The sequence below is a fragment of the Leuciscus leuciscus genome (assembly GCF_965113295.1).
Source record: "Leuciscus leuciscus genome assembly, chromosome: 7".
In the NCBI taxonomy this organism is placed as follows: Eukaryota; Metazoa; Chordata; class Actinopteri; order Cypriniformes; family Leuciscidae; genus Leuciscus; species Leuciscus leuciscus.
In genome coordinates, this window is record NC_138731.1 from 46,845,286 (window position 1) to 46,862,931 (window position 17,646).

At 40.3% G+C, this 17,646-nt stretch overlaps 1 protein-coding gene and 2 long non-coding RNA genes across 3 annotated transcripts; 1 reads left to right on the forward strand and 2 right to left on the reverse strand.

Moving 5' to 3' along the window:
* Positions 1-536: 536 nt before the first annotated feature.
* LOC309503106 lies at positions 537-1,565 on the reverse strand. The gene is made up of 2 exons (XR_014207504.1): positions 1,192-1,565; positions 537-1,053 (listed from the first exon to the last, which is right to left on the reverse strand). It is a non-coding gene; the product is annotated as an uncharacterized lncRNA (long non-coding RNA).
* A 4,935-nt stretch (positions 1,566-6,500) lies between these two features.
* Positions 6,501-17,320, forward strand: LOC309503099 (uncharacterized protein; the record flags this gene model as incomplete). The annotated part of the gene is made up of 7 exons (XM_082175787.1): positions 6,501-6,629; positions 6,793-6,902; positions 8,730-8,886; positions 8,974-9,113; positions 16,138-16,330; positions 16,555-16,719; positions 16,796-17,320. The coding sequence occupies 7 exons, from the start codon at positions 6,501-6,503 to the stop codon at positions 16,871-16,873; spliced, it is 972 nt and encodes a 323-aa protein (XP_082031913.1). The 3' UTR covers positions 16,874-17,320.
* LOC309502482 lies at positions 10,276-14,034 on the reverse strand. Its single transcript, XR_014207319.1, has 3 exons — positions 13,799-14,034; positions 12,997-13,383; positions 10,276-10,521 (listed from the first exon to the last, which is right to left on the reverse strand). It is a non-coding gene; the product is annotated as an uncharacterized lncRNA (long non-coding RNA).
* Positions 17,321-17,646: the final 326 nt, after the last annotated feature.

The window sequence follows — 17,646 nt, forward strand, 5'->3', positions numbered from 1 at the left end:
CACCAAACTCAGAGGAACAATTAGGTTTTGTGGAAAACATTCCCGAATTTGAGTTTGAGCTACCAAAATTAGACAATATGTTAATGTCATTGATGCAAAGGAAAGATAGCCACATTGTGAAAGCTCAACAAGGCCTTAAAGGAAAAGATGAGGTTCTGACAAAACAGATGCATGATGGAGACTTATCTATCGCATATTCTAGTTTACTTTGGGATGTTACCTTTAAAACTGCTGTTTGTGTATGTATCATTCTTATTATCGGTCAGTGCATTATGTTATGCTGTATGTGTTCCATGCTGAAACGTAAGATTGAAGATAATTCTATGATCAATATTGGACGTTCCCGTTGGATGTGATGATTACCTATTTAAAAAAAAAAAAAAAAAAAATTCAAAACATTACCTATTTCAGGTAAAATGTCAATTTCCAGGAAAATTTTTGATTTTTCAAAGCATTGTTGTGATATATGTGTTCTATGTTAAAACATTAGATTATAGATTGATGTATACGTTCTATGTTTAAACATTAGATTATAGATAATTCCATGATCAATATTGAATGTTCCAAGTAGATATGATGGTTCTTGGTTACCTCGTAAAAAAAAAAAAAAAAAAAAAAAAAATTCATTCATTTCATTATCACAAACTATGATAATTTTGCTCAAGTGAAGTAGAGCCATAACTCAGTGTGCAGGAGGCGTAGATCCCGAAGACGGGTAAGATTCTCTGATGGCCATAGATGGGAACAACCTAAGCCAGGGGCTATCGCCGCCACTGGGGCACCTGCCCACCAGGTTCGGGAGGTGTTATCTACGAAAAGGGAGTGGTTGTGATGCTACTTGGGGCCAAGAGCATCAAAGGGGGGTCTATAAGAAATTATGTTCTGTTCCCTACAACTTCCACTCCAATATATATATATCAAAATGTTCCTTCACTTAAAAGAGCTTAATTATCATATAGAGACAATTACATCCAATCTCAGTAATATGTAAATAGTATCACAGAGGGCAACTAACAACCATCTTGATTACAGGGACTTCAAATAGCTTGTCACCTTAAACATTTGACCGTTCTGTTTGAACAGAAGATCAAAGATGTGACCACTACAGATAGATCTTATCACCTAAAACATTTGACCGTTCTGTTTGAACAGAAGATCAAAGATGTGACCACTACAGATAGATCTTATCACCTAAAACATTTGACTGTTTTGTTTTAACAGAAGATCCACTTCAGATAGATTTTATCACCTTAACCTTTTGCTGTTCTGATTTCACAGAACATCAAAGATGTGGGCACAGAGGAAAGATCCTCAATTTACATTTAAGACAGAGTTTCAGCCTCATGTTGAGAGGGAAGACGAATCTGTTATTCTTAAATTACACTTAAAAACAGAGCTTCATTTACATGTAAGAGGGGGAAGACAAACGAATTAGAGGATAAATGTTTGAGCTGAGAAGATGAGATTCATTCTGTATGACTCCGCTGAATCCGAAGTGCTGCCTGTACTTTGTTACTACTTTGCTGTAATAAACTTCATTTTTGAGATCTTCGACGTCCACATCATTTTTTCTTACACTGCCGATGAATCCGTGGATGTTTATACCCTCGGCTTTTTCAGGAACATGAAGGAAGCGAAGATTGTAGGCCCTGCTTCTGTTTTCAACATCATCCAGTTTATCCCGCAGGTAGGAGTTTTCACCCTCGAGTAGCTTCAGGCGACTTTGTATGTCGGTTAAGTTATCCTCATTGGAGCTGACCCTATTTTCAAGCTCCGATACATGGTCGCCTAAGGTTGTAAGAGAGCCTTGAATCGACGTTAAACTTGTCTGGATATAGTCCATTTTTACGTCGAAGTGTGACAACATTTCGGCTTTAAGTTGTTGTATAGTGTCCAACATAAACTTGTTGGTGACTGATTGTTCCATTATGGACATCAAGCGCTATAAATATCAAGTGCTATAAATCGAGGCTTTGCAAACTATTTATATAAAGCATCCGCTTGCAAGGATAGATTGCAAAAGTAGCGGGACAATTCACTAATTCAAGGCAAATTCAGTCATACTTGTTGGCCTGGCTGCAACAAACGCTCACGCTGCCGCCATCTTGGCTGCCGTCTTCATAGTGAAAGAGCCAAATGATTCGTATACCTTATAAAAGGTAAAAGAAGCTATACAAGTCAAGAAATAAAGTAAACGATTCAGTCAAACATACAGCAGGCTACAACGTTAAAGTTAAATAGCCTAAATATATAAAGTTATGAAACTTCACTTTGCCCTCAGCCAAAACGATTTGCCAAGGAACAAATTATAGATTATTGAGACCAAAGATCGCCCGTTAGATATACACAATACGAATTATTCTCATGTTTAACCACTAGACTAAAGACATCAGATCCAGCGGCGAACGTCAGAAGCACTAGCCGAGGTAAGGCTGTTCTCGGCGGGGTACATGAGCGCTGAGCGCCCGGTGATCGCTGGATCTCACAACTCCGAAACCGGCAGATAACATTTTTAAATAGGCGCTATCTTTATAAATAAACCACAGATTTGAGCTTTAAACAACTACATTGTCGACTGAAAAACTCTTAAAACTACATTTCGTGACACAATAACAGTAGTATTTTTAAATTTTGCGGCCTTTCTCCTCTGAAAATAAAAATAGTAAATGAAATACAACCAGAAACAAATTTTCAGTTTTGCTTGTGAAAGGTAATTCCCTGAGACCTGTTTTCAATTGTGTGGCGATTTGTAAAGCCCCAAGCAGCACACGAAATAGGCATTTTTCTCAATTCTCGTTATGAGAGGTATGGGAAAGTTGCCCTCCGCAGTATGGCGGCGCCGTTGACGTACGATCCAGCGGCCAATAGGGCGTATATGTATTTATTGGCCCTCATTTATCAAAAGTGCGTACACCAAATTTCCAGCGTACACCTGGCGTACACCCAAAACTACGGTGACTTTGAGATTTATCAATATGGACGTTGGCGTATGGCACGCTCAAATCCTACGCCAGCTCAGGAGGTGGTGTACGCACGTTTTGAGTAAGTGCGGAAATGCGCAGAAAAACAATTCCTAACACCACAAAACGCACTGACAAACTAAAAGATATGATATATTATGACCCACTGTAAAACAAACAAACAATAGGCTATAGTAATAAACTTCAGTGTTTATTTTTGTGCAACATGGACTTCAGTGTTTAATTTGTGTGACTTTACCAAAGCATTTGATTTGTAGGCATATGTATTCCTTCAGTTGCGAGCCTGTGCGCTTTACCTGACGTTTCAAGCCTTGTTTATACTTTCGCCTGGCTCCGCAGTGCGAGTCTCCGCAGACTGCGCGCGCACCTCCCCAAACGGACGAGTTATACTCTATACTCGACGCGCTCGCCGTCGTACTATTCTTTGAAACGATGGTTAGGCCAGGGTTAGGCCCGGCAGGTGCGCACGGACTGGGTTCAGTAATGAAAGGCTTTCAATGACCAAAAAATAATTCAGACTGACAAAATAATAAAAATTACATTCTTCTTCTTTTAAATAATAATAATAATAATACAAATAATAATAATAATGACATTCTTCTTCTAAATAACAATAAGCGTCATTAATAATAAAAATCATAATAATAAGAAGAAGAATATTACAAATTGTCATGCAATTATTCATGTGAATGAATGGTACTCCACATCACATCATCATCACTATTGTCAAATTGTCTCTGCTATTGTACACCCCAATACATGTGTGGTGATACGAAATGAAATGCTAATCGTTTCAAAACACGTGCTGTAAAATAATGCATTGTGATAGGTCATTTGCTCATCCAAGTTTCTCTTCTTTGCCGTCTTCATAGACAGTAAAAGAAATGGACACAGCGACCCCATTGGATTCAACGGAGACAAAGTGAAGTCAATTAGAAACTCTTACTTCCTGGGGGTCGAGCGTACTGCGCAGACTTAAGGCCAATTTATACTTCTGCGTCGAGTGTACGCCGTAGTGTACGTCGTAGGCTACGCACGTAGACTCGTGTAGAATCGCCTTTGACCGCTTCAGAGTGGCTGTCTATGGGCATGCACGAACACGTCCTTAAAACAACCCTTAAAGTCCCTGTAAAGTCAAAATGAAGTATGTGTTCTGAGTTTGTCACATCACAGAAAAATGTGTCATTAGCCACCCAGCCAAATTTGAATCACAAAAAAAGCCAGCAAGTACATAAAATAAGCTATCAAAATCTTGAAAAAATGAGCAGTAGTCTCTGCTCTCAAACGCTGGGGGCGTGTCCGCTGGCTGGGCTTGAAACCACGCCCACTCGCGGGAAAGCTCGTTGCCACACTCAACAGCTACAGCCGGAATGGATGCTTCTAGCAGCTTAATTGGTTTTACACAGCCATACATGTTTGAGCCTGGACTACCTACTATAATTATAACATAAGCACACTAGGCAACTTACACTCATTGGTGGGCACGCACTGCCGATGATGGCACCAGTTGTCGGCGCGACGGGAGGATGAAGGCCGAGGCGGGAGAGAGTCGGCTCGGCCCCATTCACCAGTAACAGCGGATTATCACAGTTGTCTCGAATGAAAGTTTATAAAACTATCCCGAGTAAAATGATCACTACAGAGGCGGGTTTGGCGGTGATCCTCAGCTCTCCATCAAGGTGGCTCTTCACAAAATTAATCCACCTCTTCTTGATGTGATCGTTGTTCGGAAATTTAAATAAGGACACCGATCTGTTTTGTACGTGATCGCATCCAGGTAGTACGCATTTCCGTGACGAAGGCATAGCTAGCTAGCAAACTGTAGGCTGTAGTAACTAATAGTACTGACAGTAACTCGCGATTGAGCGGCGAACTGATGTGAATGCGCTCTATTTATATTGTTACGGAGGGGGTAGCCTCAGGGGCTCGAGTGCGTCATCAAGTAGGGGCGTGTCCAGGAGCTCAGGGGCTCCAGTGCGTCATCGAGCCCTGTTTTAGCCCCGCCCAAAAAATCCGGAACACAGCAATGGAGAAAAACTGTTTAACGGTCTAACTCCACAATTCAGTACTTCACAGTTCACAGTCTTTGTAATATGTTTTAGCAACACATTTCTATCATTTATAATGTGTTTAGAATTTTTTTTTTGAATTGCCTTTACAGGGACTTTAACGTTCGTTTTCAAAACTGTGCAACTCACCGAGTGGTTAGTGGTGTTCGTTGATGATTAAAAACAAATATATCGGCGCAATGTTTGATTTCAATCCGTGTTATTTGCTATAGTGGAACTATTTTTTCAGATACCTCATAACCGCGTATAAACTTCCGCTCGATATTTGAGTCTGAAGCGTTAGCACACTCCTGACCACTTGATGGCGACAACCACTTTGCCATACAAGGACGCTGTACTGAACTCGGTGTCTAGGCTCAAGCTAGCTTTCTGAGAGACGGAGAACTGAGCAAAAAGACTACAACCAAATGTAAACAGCCCCCTTTTCCGTTTCCGGTAGCGCAGGAATATCAACGAGCAATGAGTCCTCCAACAGAAATCAATGGGATTTTACAAAATGACAAATAAAACACGACAGAAACTGTATTTCGCTACGCTAATTGTTTTTAATCATCAACGAACACCACTAACCCCTCGGTGAGTTGCACAGTTTTGAAAACGAACGATAAGGGTTGTTTTAAGGACGTGTTTGTGCATGCCCATAGACAGCCACTCTGAAGCAGTCAAAGGCGATTCTACACGAGTCAAAGAGTCGAGACAGGACCCATCGTCAACATTTCTGTGTCCACCACTCTAGTTCATCCATAACAAACTACAAAATAGACTCAAGGTGTTAAATACCGGATTTATCCTTTAACTAAGATCAATAAATGTTTTAGAATTATTTTTCATTGTTAGTTCCTGTTACCCGTCGTACTTAACTAATGGTGAACTTACTATACGATTGTCACATGTAGTTCCACACGCTCGAGTCAGAGATAAACTAAGAGTGCTTTAATCACCAATGGGAACATGCAGGAGACACAGGATCATTACACTCAGACTATACTGGACAGGGAACGACCTCAAACTGGCACACGGGAGAACGGGAACAGAACTAAAACACAAACTAACCCTAAAAAGAACATACACAATACAAACAAATGTTACCATTATTTATTCTTTTCAGCATGTGCAGATACTTTTATTTATTTATTTATTTATTTATTTATATAGCCTTGTTTATACTTCTCGCTGTCTAATTTTCTTTTTGTGTCTGTGCCCCTATTATAACATTAAGTTACGATTTGGTATAATGTTAAATTGTAATTTGAATGTCATCTTGATGTGATATTTTAGTTTTTCTTCATTAATAAACAAAACAAAACAAAACAAAAACCAATACCTGTGTCTCTGAGGGTTAATATGAGACTTTGATGTGTACAGTAACAAAGTACAACAAACAAATCTGATTTCGTCCTTACAGGGACAACGACGAAAAAAGCTAGAGGCGAAAGCCGTTCGAGAGGCGATGGCAGAGGAGAAGAGGAAACAGCTGGATCTGAAAGAAGCGGAATACCAGGCCCAGACACGAGAGGAGGTCATCGAGAGAGCACGAACCCAGCAGTTCTTCCAGACCGACAGAGTGAAAGGCTTCCATGTGTGTGTCTTACGGTATTACATCACAAATCTTCTTCTGTGGTGAAGTGTTAGTAAACTATCCTCTTGTTTATAGAGCGCTCTGATGCTGGCGGAGGTCCAGAAGGAGAGGGAGGCTCAGATCGAGCAGAAACACATGAAGCTGAACACCAGCAGAGACGCAGACAGAGAGTTCTTCGCTGAAAGGTCTCGCAAAGAAGAGCAGGCGTGATCAGCAGAACGCCCAGCGGAGGAGCCGAGACCGCCAGGCCGTCTCCGAGAGCTGGAAACTACAGTAAGGAGAAATCATCAGAAAGCAGTGCACACACAGCTAACAATACACTCAGTGCACACACAGCTAACAACAATACACTCAGTGCACACACAGCTAACAACAATACACTCAGTGCACACACAGCTAACAATACACTCAGTGCACACACAGCTAACAACAATACGCTTAGTGCACACACAGCTAACAATACACTCAGTGCACACACAGCTAACAATACACTCAGTGCACACACAGCTAACAATACACTCAGTGCACACACAGCTAACAATACACTCAGTGCACACACAGCTAACAATACACTCAGTGCACACACAGCTAACAACAATACGCTCAGTGCACACACAGCTAACAACAATACGCTCCGAGCACACACAGCTAACAATACGCTCAGTGCACACACAGCTAACAATACGCTCAGTGCACACACCGCTAACAATACACTCAGTGCACACACAGCTAACAATACACTCAGTGCACACACAGCTAACAATACACTCAGTGCACACACAGCTAACAACAATATGCTCAGTGCACACACAGCTAACAACAATACGCTCAGTGCACAGCTAACAACAATACGCTCTGTGCACACACAGCTAACAACAATACGCTCAGTGCACACACAGCTAACAACAATACGCTCAGTGCACACACAGCTAACAACAATACGCTCAGTGCACACACAGCTAACAACAATACACTTAGTGCACACACAGCTAACAACAATACGCTCGAAGAACCTTTTGCTAGCATTCCAATTAAGATATTAATGTTATTTCTGAATGTTCTCTAAACGTTCAAAGTGTCAACAACATTTAAAATGTTTCCATTTCATTTTAGAATTCTCCAAACATTATGGGAAAGTTACTTTTAAAAGTAATACATTACAATATTGTGTTATGTGAAAAGTAACTAGTTTAGTTTTAATGGAAAGTAGTTTCTCGCTTGGGCTGGGCTTGCTTGCTGCTTGTTTTTTAATAACAAAAGAAAAAGTTTTGGCAAATGTACCAAAAGGGAATTCCTGCCTGTAAAGTAAAGGGTTTCGCTCAAACACACACTTCAGCTGTGCTGCCATAAACACGAGAAGCTCAACTCTCAGTTCAGCAACACAAGAATGAAACACAAATGTGTTGTTTATCTAAAGTTATTTTTGCTTATTAGTAATTGGAACATCAAAGGTCAACAGCGAAGCCATTGCTTAATGAAGTGAGATTAATACGTAAAGTATTTGTTTTATTTAACATATTACCATATTCTGAGTTTTTACTGTTTTCATTAATTTTGAGGAATGCTGAATATGTTTTTGTGCAAGTGAGATGCAGTAACCCTCATGTTCACACACAAACGCCTCTGCACTTACTGCCAGTCTCTCCCAGCATGGGGACAGGAGAGCTATCAGGCCGGAAATGGGAAAACCTGTGTTACTTATTTGAAAGAGTGACTCGGATATTTTGTTGTAAATTTAAAAGTAATGTAACTGTGAAGTCACTCGTCACTTGAAAAAAGTAATCTGATAAAGTAATGCGATCCCCCAAACACTGCTGGTGAATGTTCTCTGAACGTGCTGAAATAATTAGTAACATTCAAGAAATGTTAGACGATTGTCCAACTAAAACAATTCATTAAAGAAAAAAACACTCCACCAATGATGTATATATAATGTTTTTATGTGAATGTTTTGAGAACATGATTAAAGGCCATAAAACTTTGAACGAACTTTCTATTAATGTTTCTAGAAGAACGTTTGTTCGTAACTTTGAGAGAACCTTCTCTAAAGCTGGGAATTCCCTTAAAGCACAAGGTGTCTGACGTTTCCCGCTTTATTAGGTGTCAGGATCATGAGATGAAGAAAGAGCAGAAGAGGCAGGAGATCAGGAGGGAGGCTGAAGAAATGGAGCGACTCAGAGATCGTGATCTGAGGGAACAGGCCATGAAAGAGTGCAAGAAACAAGAAGAGAAGAGGAGATCGACGAAAGCTTTTCAGGTAAGGTGGTTGTTGGACAACATCCACACTGTGAAAGCAGACTGAATCAGATGCGGTTTAGAAATCCCTTCTTCTGTCTTCCATCAGGACCTTCTGACCGAAAGAGAGATGAAGAAAGCAGCAGAGGCTCAGAGGAAGGAGGAAGAGGAGGAGAAGAGAAAGCAGACCGCCAGCCAGAAAGAGGAACAGAAGAGAGTGTGGAGGGAAAAGCAGGAGGGAATACACAGGTATTGTACATCAGACAAATGCGTCCTGTGGTGGAGATTACAGGATTCTCATTAGTGCCAGAAATTAACTTATTTTGCTTCCTGCTAAATTGTACATGTATGAGGGCTAACACGTATAAAACACACAGCATGCTGATTATTTATGTTAAACACTTCCAACCCATACTCAACTTGATATATTAAATGCTAGACAACAGATAAAATAACTTTGGGTGCATTATAGGCATTTTGTTACTTTAAAACTGTGAATCTCTAGAGATCATGGGCTGTTATTTTAGTATTATTTATAGTATACAGTGTTTAGAAATGTTTTTTAATTACCTGTCTTATTTTTTTATTCGTTTTTTATTTTATTTCTTTTGAGCTTTATTTTATATTTATTTCAGTTTTAGTTTTAGTAATTTTAGTACTTCAACTTACAAATTGAAATGTTATTTCAGTTAGTAGCCAAGGCAACATTTCTAAGTTTAAGTTTCTCATCTAATGTCTCATCTAATATTTTTATTTTTTATTTTTAGCTTCATAATACTGTAAACCCTAACGCTCAAAATAATTCATTGTTTTGAGTAGGGCCAACTCAAATTATACAAATTAGTTCCATCAAATTAACACAAGATACTTAAAATTTTATGAGTATTTAAAACGTTCTTTTTTCTTTTGAGTTCACAAAACTGACACATTTTAAGTAAGTTTAATTGTTCGGTGTTTTGAGTTCTATGAATTTGTTTCTTTTAATTTTGACAAACTTAAATTTAACTGAAACTAGACTGGGATTTTTATTTCCCAGCATGCTTTGCTATGACACTCAAAAGGGAGAGTAAATACTAACATGAAGTGTCATTTAATGTTTTTTGTGTCAGATTAATGTTAAGTGGGAGATTTAGTAGTGTTTAATGTTTTGTTATGCTAGTTTAGAAGAGTTTCTGTTATGTTGGGTGTTTTGAGTCACCATCATGGCTGGTGACGAGTGGAGCATGAGCTTGGTTTGAGAACAGTGTGTGTTAAATGTTTTAAGTTGCTGTACTCATTCCGCAAGTATTATGATATGTTGATGCTGTCAAAGCATCGTGTCACCAATTAGCAAGGTAGCACTTATTGAATTAGCTGGTTAAATCTAGCCAAGTTTCCACCAGTGTTAATTTCGTTGACGAATAAGTTTCGTCATTATTTTCGTCAACGACATTTTTTCACAGACGAAAACGAGACGATAACTAAATAAAAATTAGTTTTGAATGACAAAAACCATGACGAAAATCTATTGACATTTTCGTCAACGAATAAAAACTAGACGAAAATGTTAGATAGTGACGATTTGGGAAGCGATCCAGTCTGATGTCCTGCATTTGTGGTAGATGCGCACAATTGTACTGTAACGTGATCTACCCAGCGGCACACGAGTTGGCATGCGCTGCATGTCTCATAAATAGGGTTGGGTATTGGTTGGGTTTTATCCGATACCAGTACCTACTCGGTATTTTTCAAACGGTTCCGGTGCTTAAACGGTTCTAATGGTGCGTTCACACCGGACGCGAATAGCGCGTCAGGCGCGAGTGATTTCAATGTTAAGTCAATGCAAAGACGCGTTACGCGCGTAAAAAATTCCTGCGGCGCGAATGAGGCGTAGAGCGCAGCGCGGAAGACGCGAATACGCCTCATTCGCGCGTCAAGTTCGCGCGAATGGCGCGAATTGAGCATCTGGCGCGTTAAGCGCGAATGTTTTATGTAGTGCTTTTTGTGCATTCTCGTGTTTGACGCGAATTCGCGTCTGCCGCCCGAGTTGAAAAATCTGAACTTCTGCGTCAATTCGCGCCGCGTTAACCAATCAGGAGCCTGCTTGCTGCTGTCACGTGGTGAAGTGACAGTTTACAATGTTATTTTATGTTTGGCCTCAATAAATTATTTTGTAATATGACTAAAATGCACAACAAAGCAAATCTTTCACATAAAGACTCGATTTCAATATATGAGAGATACTCATTTTGTATTGAATGCTATTTATTCCATATCTATTCTAGATTATATGAAACATTATTATTCTAATGTAAAGACAACAAACACAATTTAGTGTATAAAAACAAAAATCACAGGACAGGTTTCACTTTTGGAGGCTGGCTCCATTTATTATCAAAACAAAAATAAATGACAGATTAGGTGGGTGCGGGCGAGGGTGAACCTCGCGCCGGGCTGTAGAGCGCGGGCTCGACAGGCAGCGACCACTCGAGGCCGAGGCCTTATACGGCCTATGCTGTCCTCGTCAGCGTCCTCACCGTTAGGTCCACCAAACCTAGCTCCTGGAGCAAATTGTGAAACTCCTGAAACCCTCCGGAGGGTCTGGTGGACCCGAGTACAGCGACGATGTCCCCTACGCAGCTGTTTCTGCTCTCCAGAGCATATACGAGCGGTGACTCTCTCGATTAATGCTAACGCTAATGCTCGATAAACATCTAAAAAAGATGGCCGCCAAAACTTTCACCTCTGACGCGCGTAAATTTCGCTTCAAACTTTTGTTTTTACGCGCGTTAGACACGCGAATTAACACAAAGTGGTCAAGCGTCAAACTAGACGCGGCAGGCGCGAATTTGACGCGCTATTCGCGTCCGGTGTGAACGCAGCATTAAACCGGTACTTAAGAAAACGAAACTGCACACACTTTATCCAAAAAATTATATCTGTGTGTGTTTTCTGAAAAAGATTTTCTGATTTCTGATTAAATTTAAAATTGTGCTGATGTAGCCGAAAACACTTAAGTTAAGATAAAATTTTTGTCTTCTAATATTATTTATATATATATTATATATCAATTATATTACATATTATATATTATAGACTTTTACAAAACAGAGAAATATCTGACACTGAGCAGAAATATTTAACACACAAAGTATAGCCTCATATAAATATACTTGATATACTTCATACTTGATATGCAAGATTTGCAGTTGGCATTAAAATACTAGACTTACCCGAAGAGGAACACTGCAGCTGAACTTGAACTGTCAAGAATGTCAGAGGTTTTGGGTTCTAATCCGCATGCGTCGTTTTTTTAAACCGATAATGGTCATCAGTGGTTGTATATCAAGCAGGGACACTTTGTGTGCATTATATGTTGTGATTTCACCAGAACGAATAGATATGAGGCGCCGTCTAGGGCTTAAATCGAACTTCATTCACGCACACATAAAACGCTTGCATACACATATACTAAGTAGTCACACATACATGTATACTGCTGAATGCTCCAACTATATGAAATGCACAACGTCACATCTAAAGTCGCTCACACACACACACACACACACACACACACAAACCGCGCACATACTCATCTGAGACGCGAGCACATCACACACACACACACACACATAAACTCGCGCACATACTCATCTGAGACGCGAGCACACACACACACACACACACACACACAAACTCGCGCACATGCTCATCTGAGACGCGAGCACACACACACACACACACACACACACACACACACAAACTCGCGCACATACTCATCTGAGACGCGAGCACGCACACACAAACTCTTCAAGCACATACTCTTATATAGACGGCGCCTCATAAATGGATCGATCTCTGCAACGTATTGAAGCGCGCGTCCGAGTGCGGTGTGCGCGAGCCACAAGAGAAAATAATTTTCAGCGCTAGATCGTCTCTTATTTAACAAACGAACGAAATGAATGCTCTGCTGGTTAACTGGAGATGTTTTGTTATTGGATCATTCGTGCCGCGAGATGTTTTATAGGGGGCGGTGAAAAAAGTCAGGCACCGAAATCAGGCACCGAAAGTTTCGTTCTTATTCGGTCTGGTTACTACCGTTTACGTCGGAACCGGTTCCCTATTGGAACCGGGTTTCGGTACCCAACCCTACTCATAAAACGTTAAAACATGTAAACGTCTGGGAGAATGAGTAGAGCAGACATGAAGATCTGAATAAGAGTGACGACGCAAAAAAAGAGCTATATTCGGTACGGTTTTCTGTGCGCACACACCCGACCCGAAGCGTGCAGCCATTCACATAGACACCTAGCCTATACAGCGCGCGAGTACAGAATTGAGCTCTCTTTCATGTCTGAATGGACAAATACACACAAATATTATGTCTAAATGTCCGTTTTGGAGAGTATTCACGTAAATTATGTCGGTTATGTCTTAAACAGTTTTGAGTGTATCTATGTGCATCAGTGCATTGGATCCGCATGTCATTGGACATGATCCGATGTCTTAAAGTGACAGTGGGTAATAAACCTAATGCGGTCTGTGTCCTTAAAGGTGCATTGCGCAAGTCTCTGAGTTTTAGCCAGAAGTGTGCACGCTCACGGACAAAAGTTTTCTTTTTTTTTATCTTACGTGGAGTTTGCGTTGGTGTTTGAAATGAACTACAAGCCGGTCTCTTACAATCCATCTTCTACGGAGAATGCCGGCGAATACACAAACCTGCCAGACAGCCAGGTGAGCGTGCCGTGAACGCGCATGACGTCACGCCCAGTCTAAAATTCCGGCCCGAATCCCTCTTATTTATTTTACTTTACAGGATTATAGAGACAATCTCAGTGATCAGAGAAGGGCTCATTCAGCCCATCAGGCAATTGTTTAAGCATGTATGGGTTAGAAAACGGGTATTTTTAACATGAAAAAGTTGCTTAATGCACCTTTAATATTGATCAAGCAACAAAAGAAAAAGAGAAAAGCATTCACTGCTCGTTAATAGCTTTAATAAGGATTAATTATATTTAATTCATACAAATAAATATGTCTGCTTGAAAGAATAGAGAATGATGTATGCAAGTAGTTATAAAGAATTCATATATCATTCATTGAAAAGAAGACTGTCTTCTACTTTAGGAAAAGTGGTTTTATTTAATTATAAGATATTTTTTAAGTTACAGTAGTTAAATCTGTATCTGTATTGCACGTTCAAACTTTAAAATCATTCATATTAGCAGGTTAATACACTCACCTAAAGGATTATTAGGAACACCATACTAATACTGTGTTTGACCTCCTTTCGCCTTCAGAACTGCCTTAATTCTACGTGGCATTGATTCAACAAGGTGCTGAAAGCATTCTTTAGAAATGTTGGCCCATATTGATAAGATAGCATCTTGCAGTTGATGGAGATTTGTGGGATGCACATCCAGGGCACGAAGCTCCCGTTCCACCACATCCCAAAGATGCTCTATTGGGTTGAGATCTGGTGACTGTTGGGGCCATTTTAGTACAGTGAACTCATTGTCATGTTCAAGAAACCAATTTGAAATGATTCGAGCTTTGTGACATGGTGCATTATCCTGCTGGAAGTAGCCATCAGAGGATGGGTACATGGTGGTCATAAAGGGATGGACATGGTCAGAAACAATGCTCAGGTAGGCCGTGGCATTTAAACGATGCCCAATTGGCACTAAGGGGCCTAAAGTGTGCCATGAAAACATCCCCCACACCATTACACCACCACCACCAGCCTGCACAGTGGTAACAAGGCATGATGGATCCATGTTCTCATTCTGTTTACGCCAAATTCTGACTCTGCCATCTGAATGTCTCAACAGAAATCGAGACTCATCAGACCAGGCAACATTTTTCCAGTCTTCAACTGTCCAATTTTGGTGAGCTCGTGCAAATTGTAGCCTCTTTTTCCTATTTGTAGTGGAGATGAGTGGTACCCGGTGGGGTCTTCTGCTGTTGTAGCCCATCCGCCTCAAGGTTGTGCATGTTGTGGCTTCACAAATGCTTTGCTGCATACCTCGGTTGTAACGAGTGGTTATTTCAGTCAAAGTTGCTCTTCTATCAGCTTGAATCAGTCGGCCCATTCTCCTCTGACCTCTAGCATCAACAAGGCATTTTCGCCCACAGGACTGCCGCATACTGGATGTTTTTCCCTTTTCACACCACTCTTTGTAAACCCTAGAAATGGTTGTGCGTGAAAATCCCAGTAACTGAGCAGATTGTGAAATACTCAGACCGGCCCGTCTGGCACCAACAACCATGCCACGCTCAAAATTGCTTAAATCACCTTTCTTTCCCATTCTGACATTCAGTTTGGAGTTCAGGAGATTGTCTTGACCAGGACCACACCCCTAAATGCATTGAAGCAACTGCCATGTGATTGGTTGATTAGATAATTGCATTAATGAGAAATTGAACAGGTGTTCCTAATAATCCTTTAGGTGAGTGTATATGTTTTCTCCGGGAGTAAATGGGTTTGGAAATTTTAGAGAAATTCTAAATAAATGCATTTAAATTGAAACCCATTATATTTTAGTCGACTAACTCTACTGTAGATTTAGTCGACTAAAATCTTATTGTATTTCGTCGACTAAAACTAGACTAAAACTAAAACAATTCAGATGACTAAAATATGACTAAAACTAAATGGCATTTTAGTCAAAAGGCTATGACTAAAACTAAATCAAAATTTGCTGTCAAAATGAACACTGGTTTCCACTACTAAAAATACTGAATTTGAGATTACATGGTAATTTTAAGTTGTGTATGAATGATCTTACTCATATATTTCAAGTTTAGAGCAATTCAAATGTATGATTACAAAACAAAAAACTGCAAGCTCTGCTTACTTAAACATTCAATTTCTTAACTTAAACGATTTGATGTACTGATTACCTCAAATTATTTGAGTTTTGCCAACTTTATTCGGGTTTACAGTGTATTTAACCAACTAGAAACTGCTCTTTCTGAGTGTTTGTTTCAAATTCAAACTTGCTTGCAAACCAGTTCCAATCTTTAATTTGTCTGTGAAAGGTCTTTTGGGAACATTTATACAAATGTAAATAAATTAGTATATAAACCTAAATTCAAAATAAACTAATTCAAAAGATTGCTACCTGACAAACCATTTGACATCCACATTCTTACAACTTGCTCATTCATGAATCACACCTAACTGGGAAGGTTATTGAAATCAGTGTGGGAAGCCTGGAGAGAAAGTATACTTCTTCCCACTGCTTGCTTTGTCTCAGAACTGGACTTGTATTTGTCTTTATGTTTGCTTTAGAGAGCGTCAAAGACCCAGAGAGACTGTTATGCAGAAGTTAGCCGTGCAGAAACAGGAAGAAATCAGCCATGAGGAACAGAGCATCGCTAAAGCAGTTGCTGAACGTGTGGCCAAACGGGCCCGAGTGCAGTGTGAGAAAGAGGAGAAACATGCAGCCATGTTGGACTCTATCACTGCACACAGAGAATCCAAGGTAAATGACCTATTCCTGATGTTTTTATACATGTTAACATGTTTAAATCTGCGCTCCGCGTCGTGCCTCACATCGCCCCTCAGCCGCTCCACTGTAACACACGGCTGCGCTGGGCTTATGGTTTCATTTTACCACAGTGATGCTGGGTTTGAGCATCACACTGTTTATATATATAATTTGAAATGCATTTATTGAATTAAAAAATGTTCTCAACTCTATATCAGAGGCGAGAGCTGCAACGAAAGGCAGAGGAAGACAAACAGAAATCTCTGGAGACGCTAAATGCACTGAAGGACGGAGATAAACTCTTCAGGGAAAAGCAACAACTTAAAGCTCAAAAAGTTAAAGCAGAAAGAACAGCACTCAAAGACAGCTACATACAACAAATGGTGGGTATAGCTCTTAATGTTTTATTTTATGCATTGAACTCATAATTCTCTCTAATGCAACATTGGTTTTGTAAAGGCTGAAAAACGTGCAAGGGCTCTCCATACGATAAAAGAACAAAGACTTTGTGGCGAAGAACATGGCTCTCATCATTGAGGAGGAAAACCAGTTCCAGAAATACGCCAAACGAGTCATCGAAGCAGCGGAGAAGTCCGAGAGAGACGTCTACCCTCTCCTGAAGAACAAGCGGTCAGTGCGCGGAAACGGCGAGAGCGCGCAAGTGTTTTTTACTTAATATCCAGTTCTCCTGTTGTTCACTTTACTATTTGACTCAAGGTAAGGCTATTTTGGATTCTCTGCTTATTTAGAATTTTTACCTTCACACAAATCTGTATTTTATTTAGAGGCGTTCCTACTTTAAATTACTGCCGCGTCTGAAGAGTATTGCACACTTTAAATTTTATTGCACTTACGCCTGGATCAGATTACACAATTTACACTCCTAAAATCTTGTCGTGTCGTGGACAAGAAACATGTCAGACTACACGTTGCTTTCCGACCAGTCATCGCGTGCCGTCTCGCTCGCACTCACTCACTCACTCACTCACTCACTCACTCACTCACTCACTCACTCACTCACTCACTCTCTCTCTCTCTCTCTCTCTAGCACACTCCCTCACACAAACGCACTCACACAAACGCACTCACTTCACTCACTTCACACACTCACACACACACACACACACACACACACACACACACACACACACACACACACACACACACACACACACACACACTCACACACACACTCACACACTCACACACACACACACACACACACACACTCACAGTGATGATGTCACTGATCACTACATGGTAACTTGCATATTACGTACTGCTGTAATATGTCATGCGGCGTCGCGTTA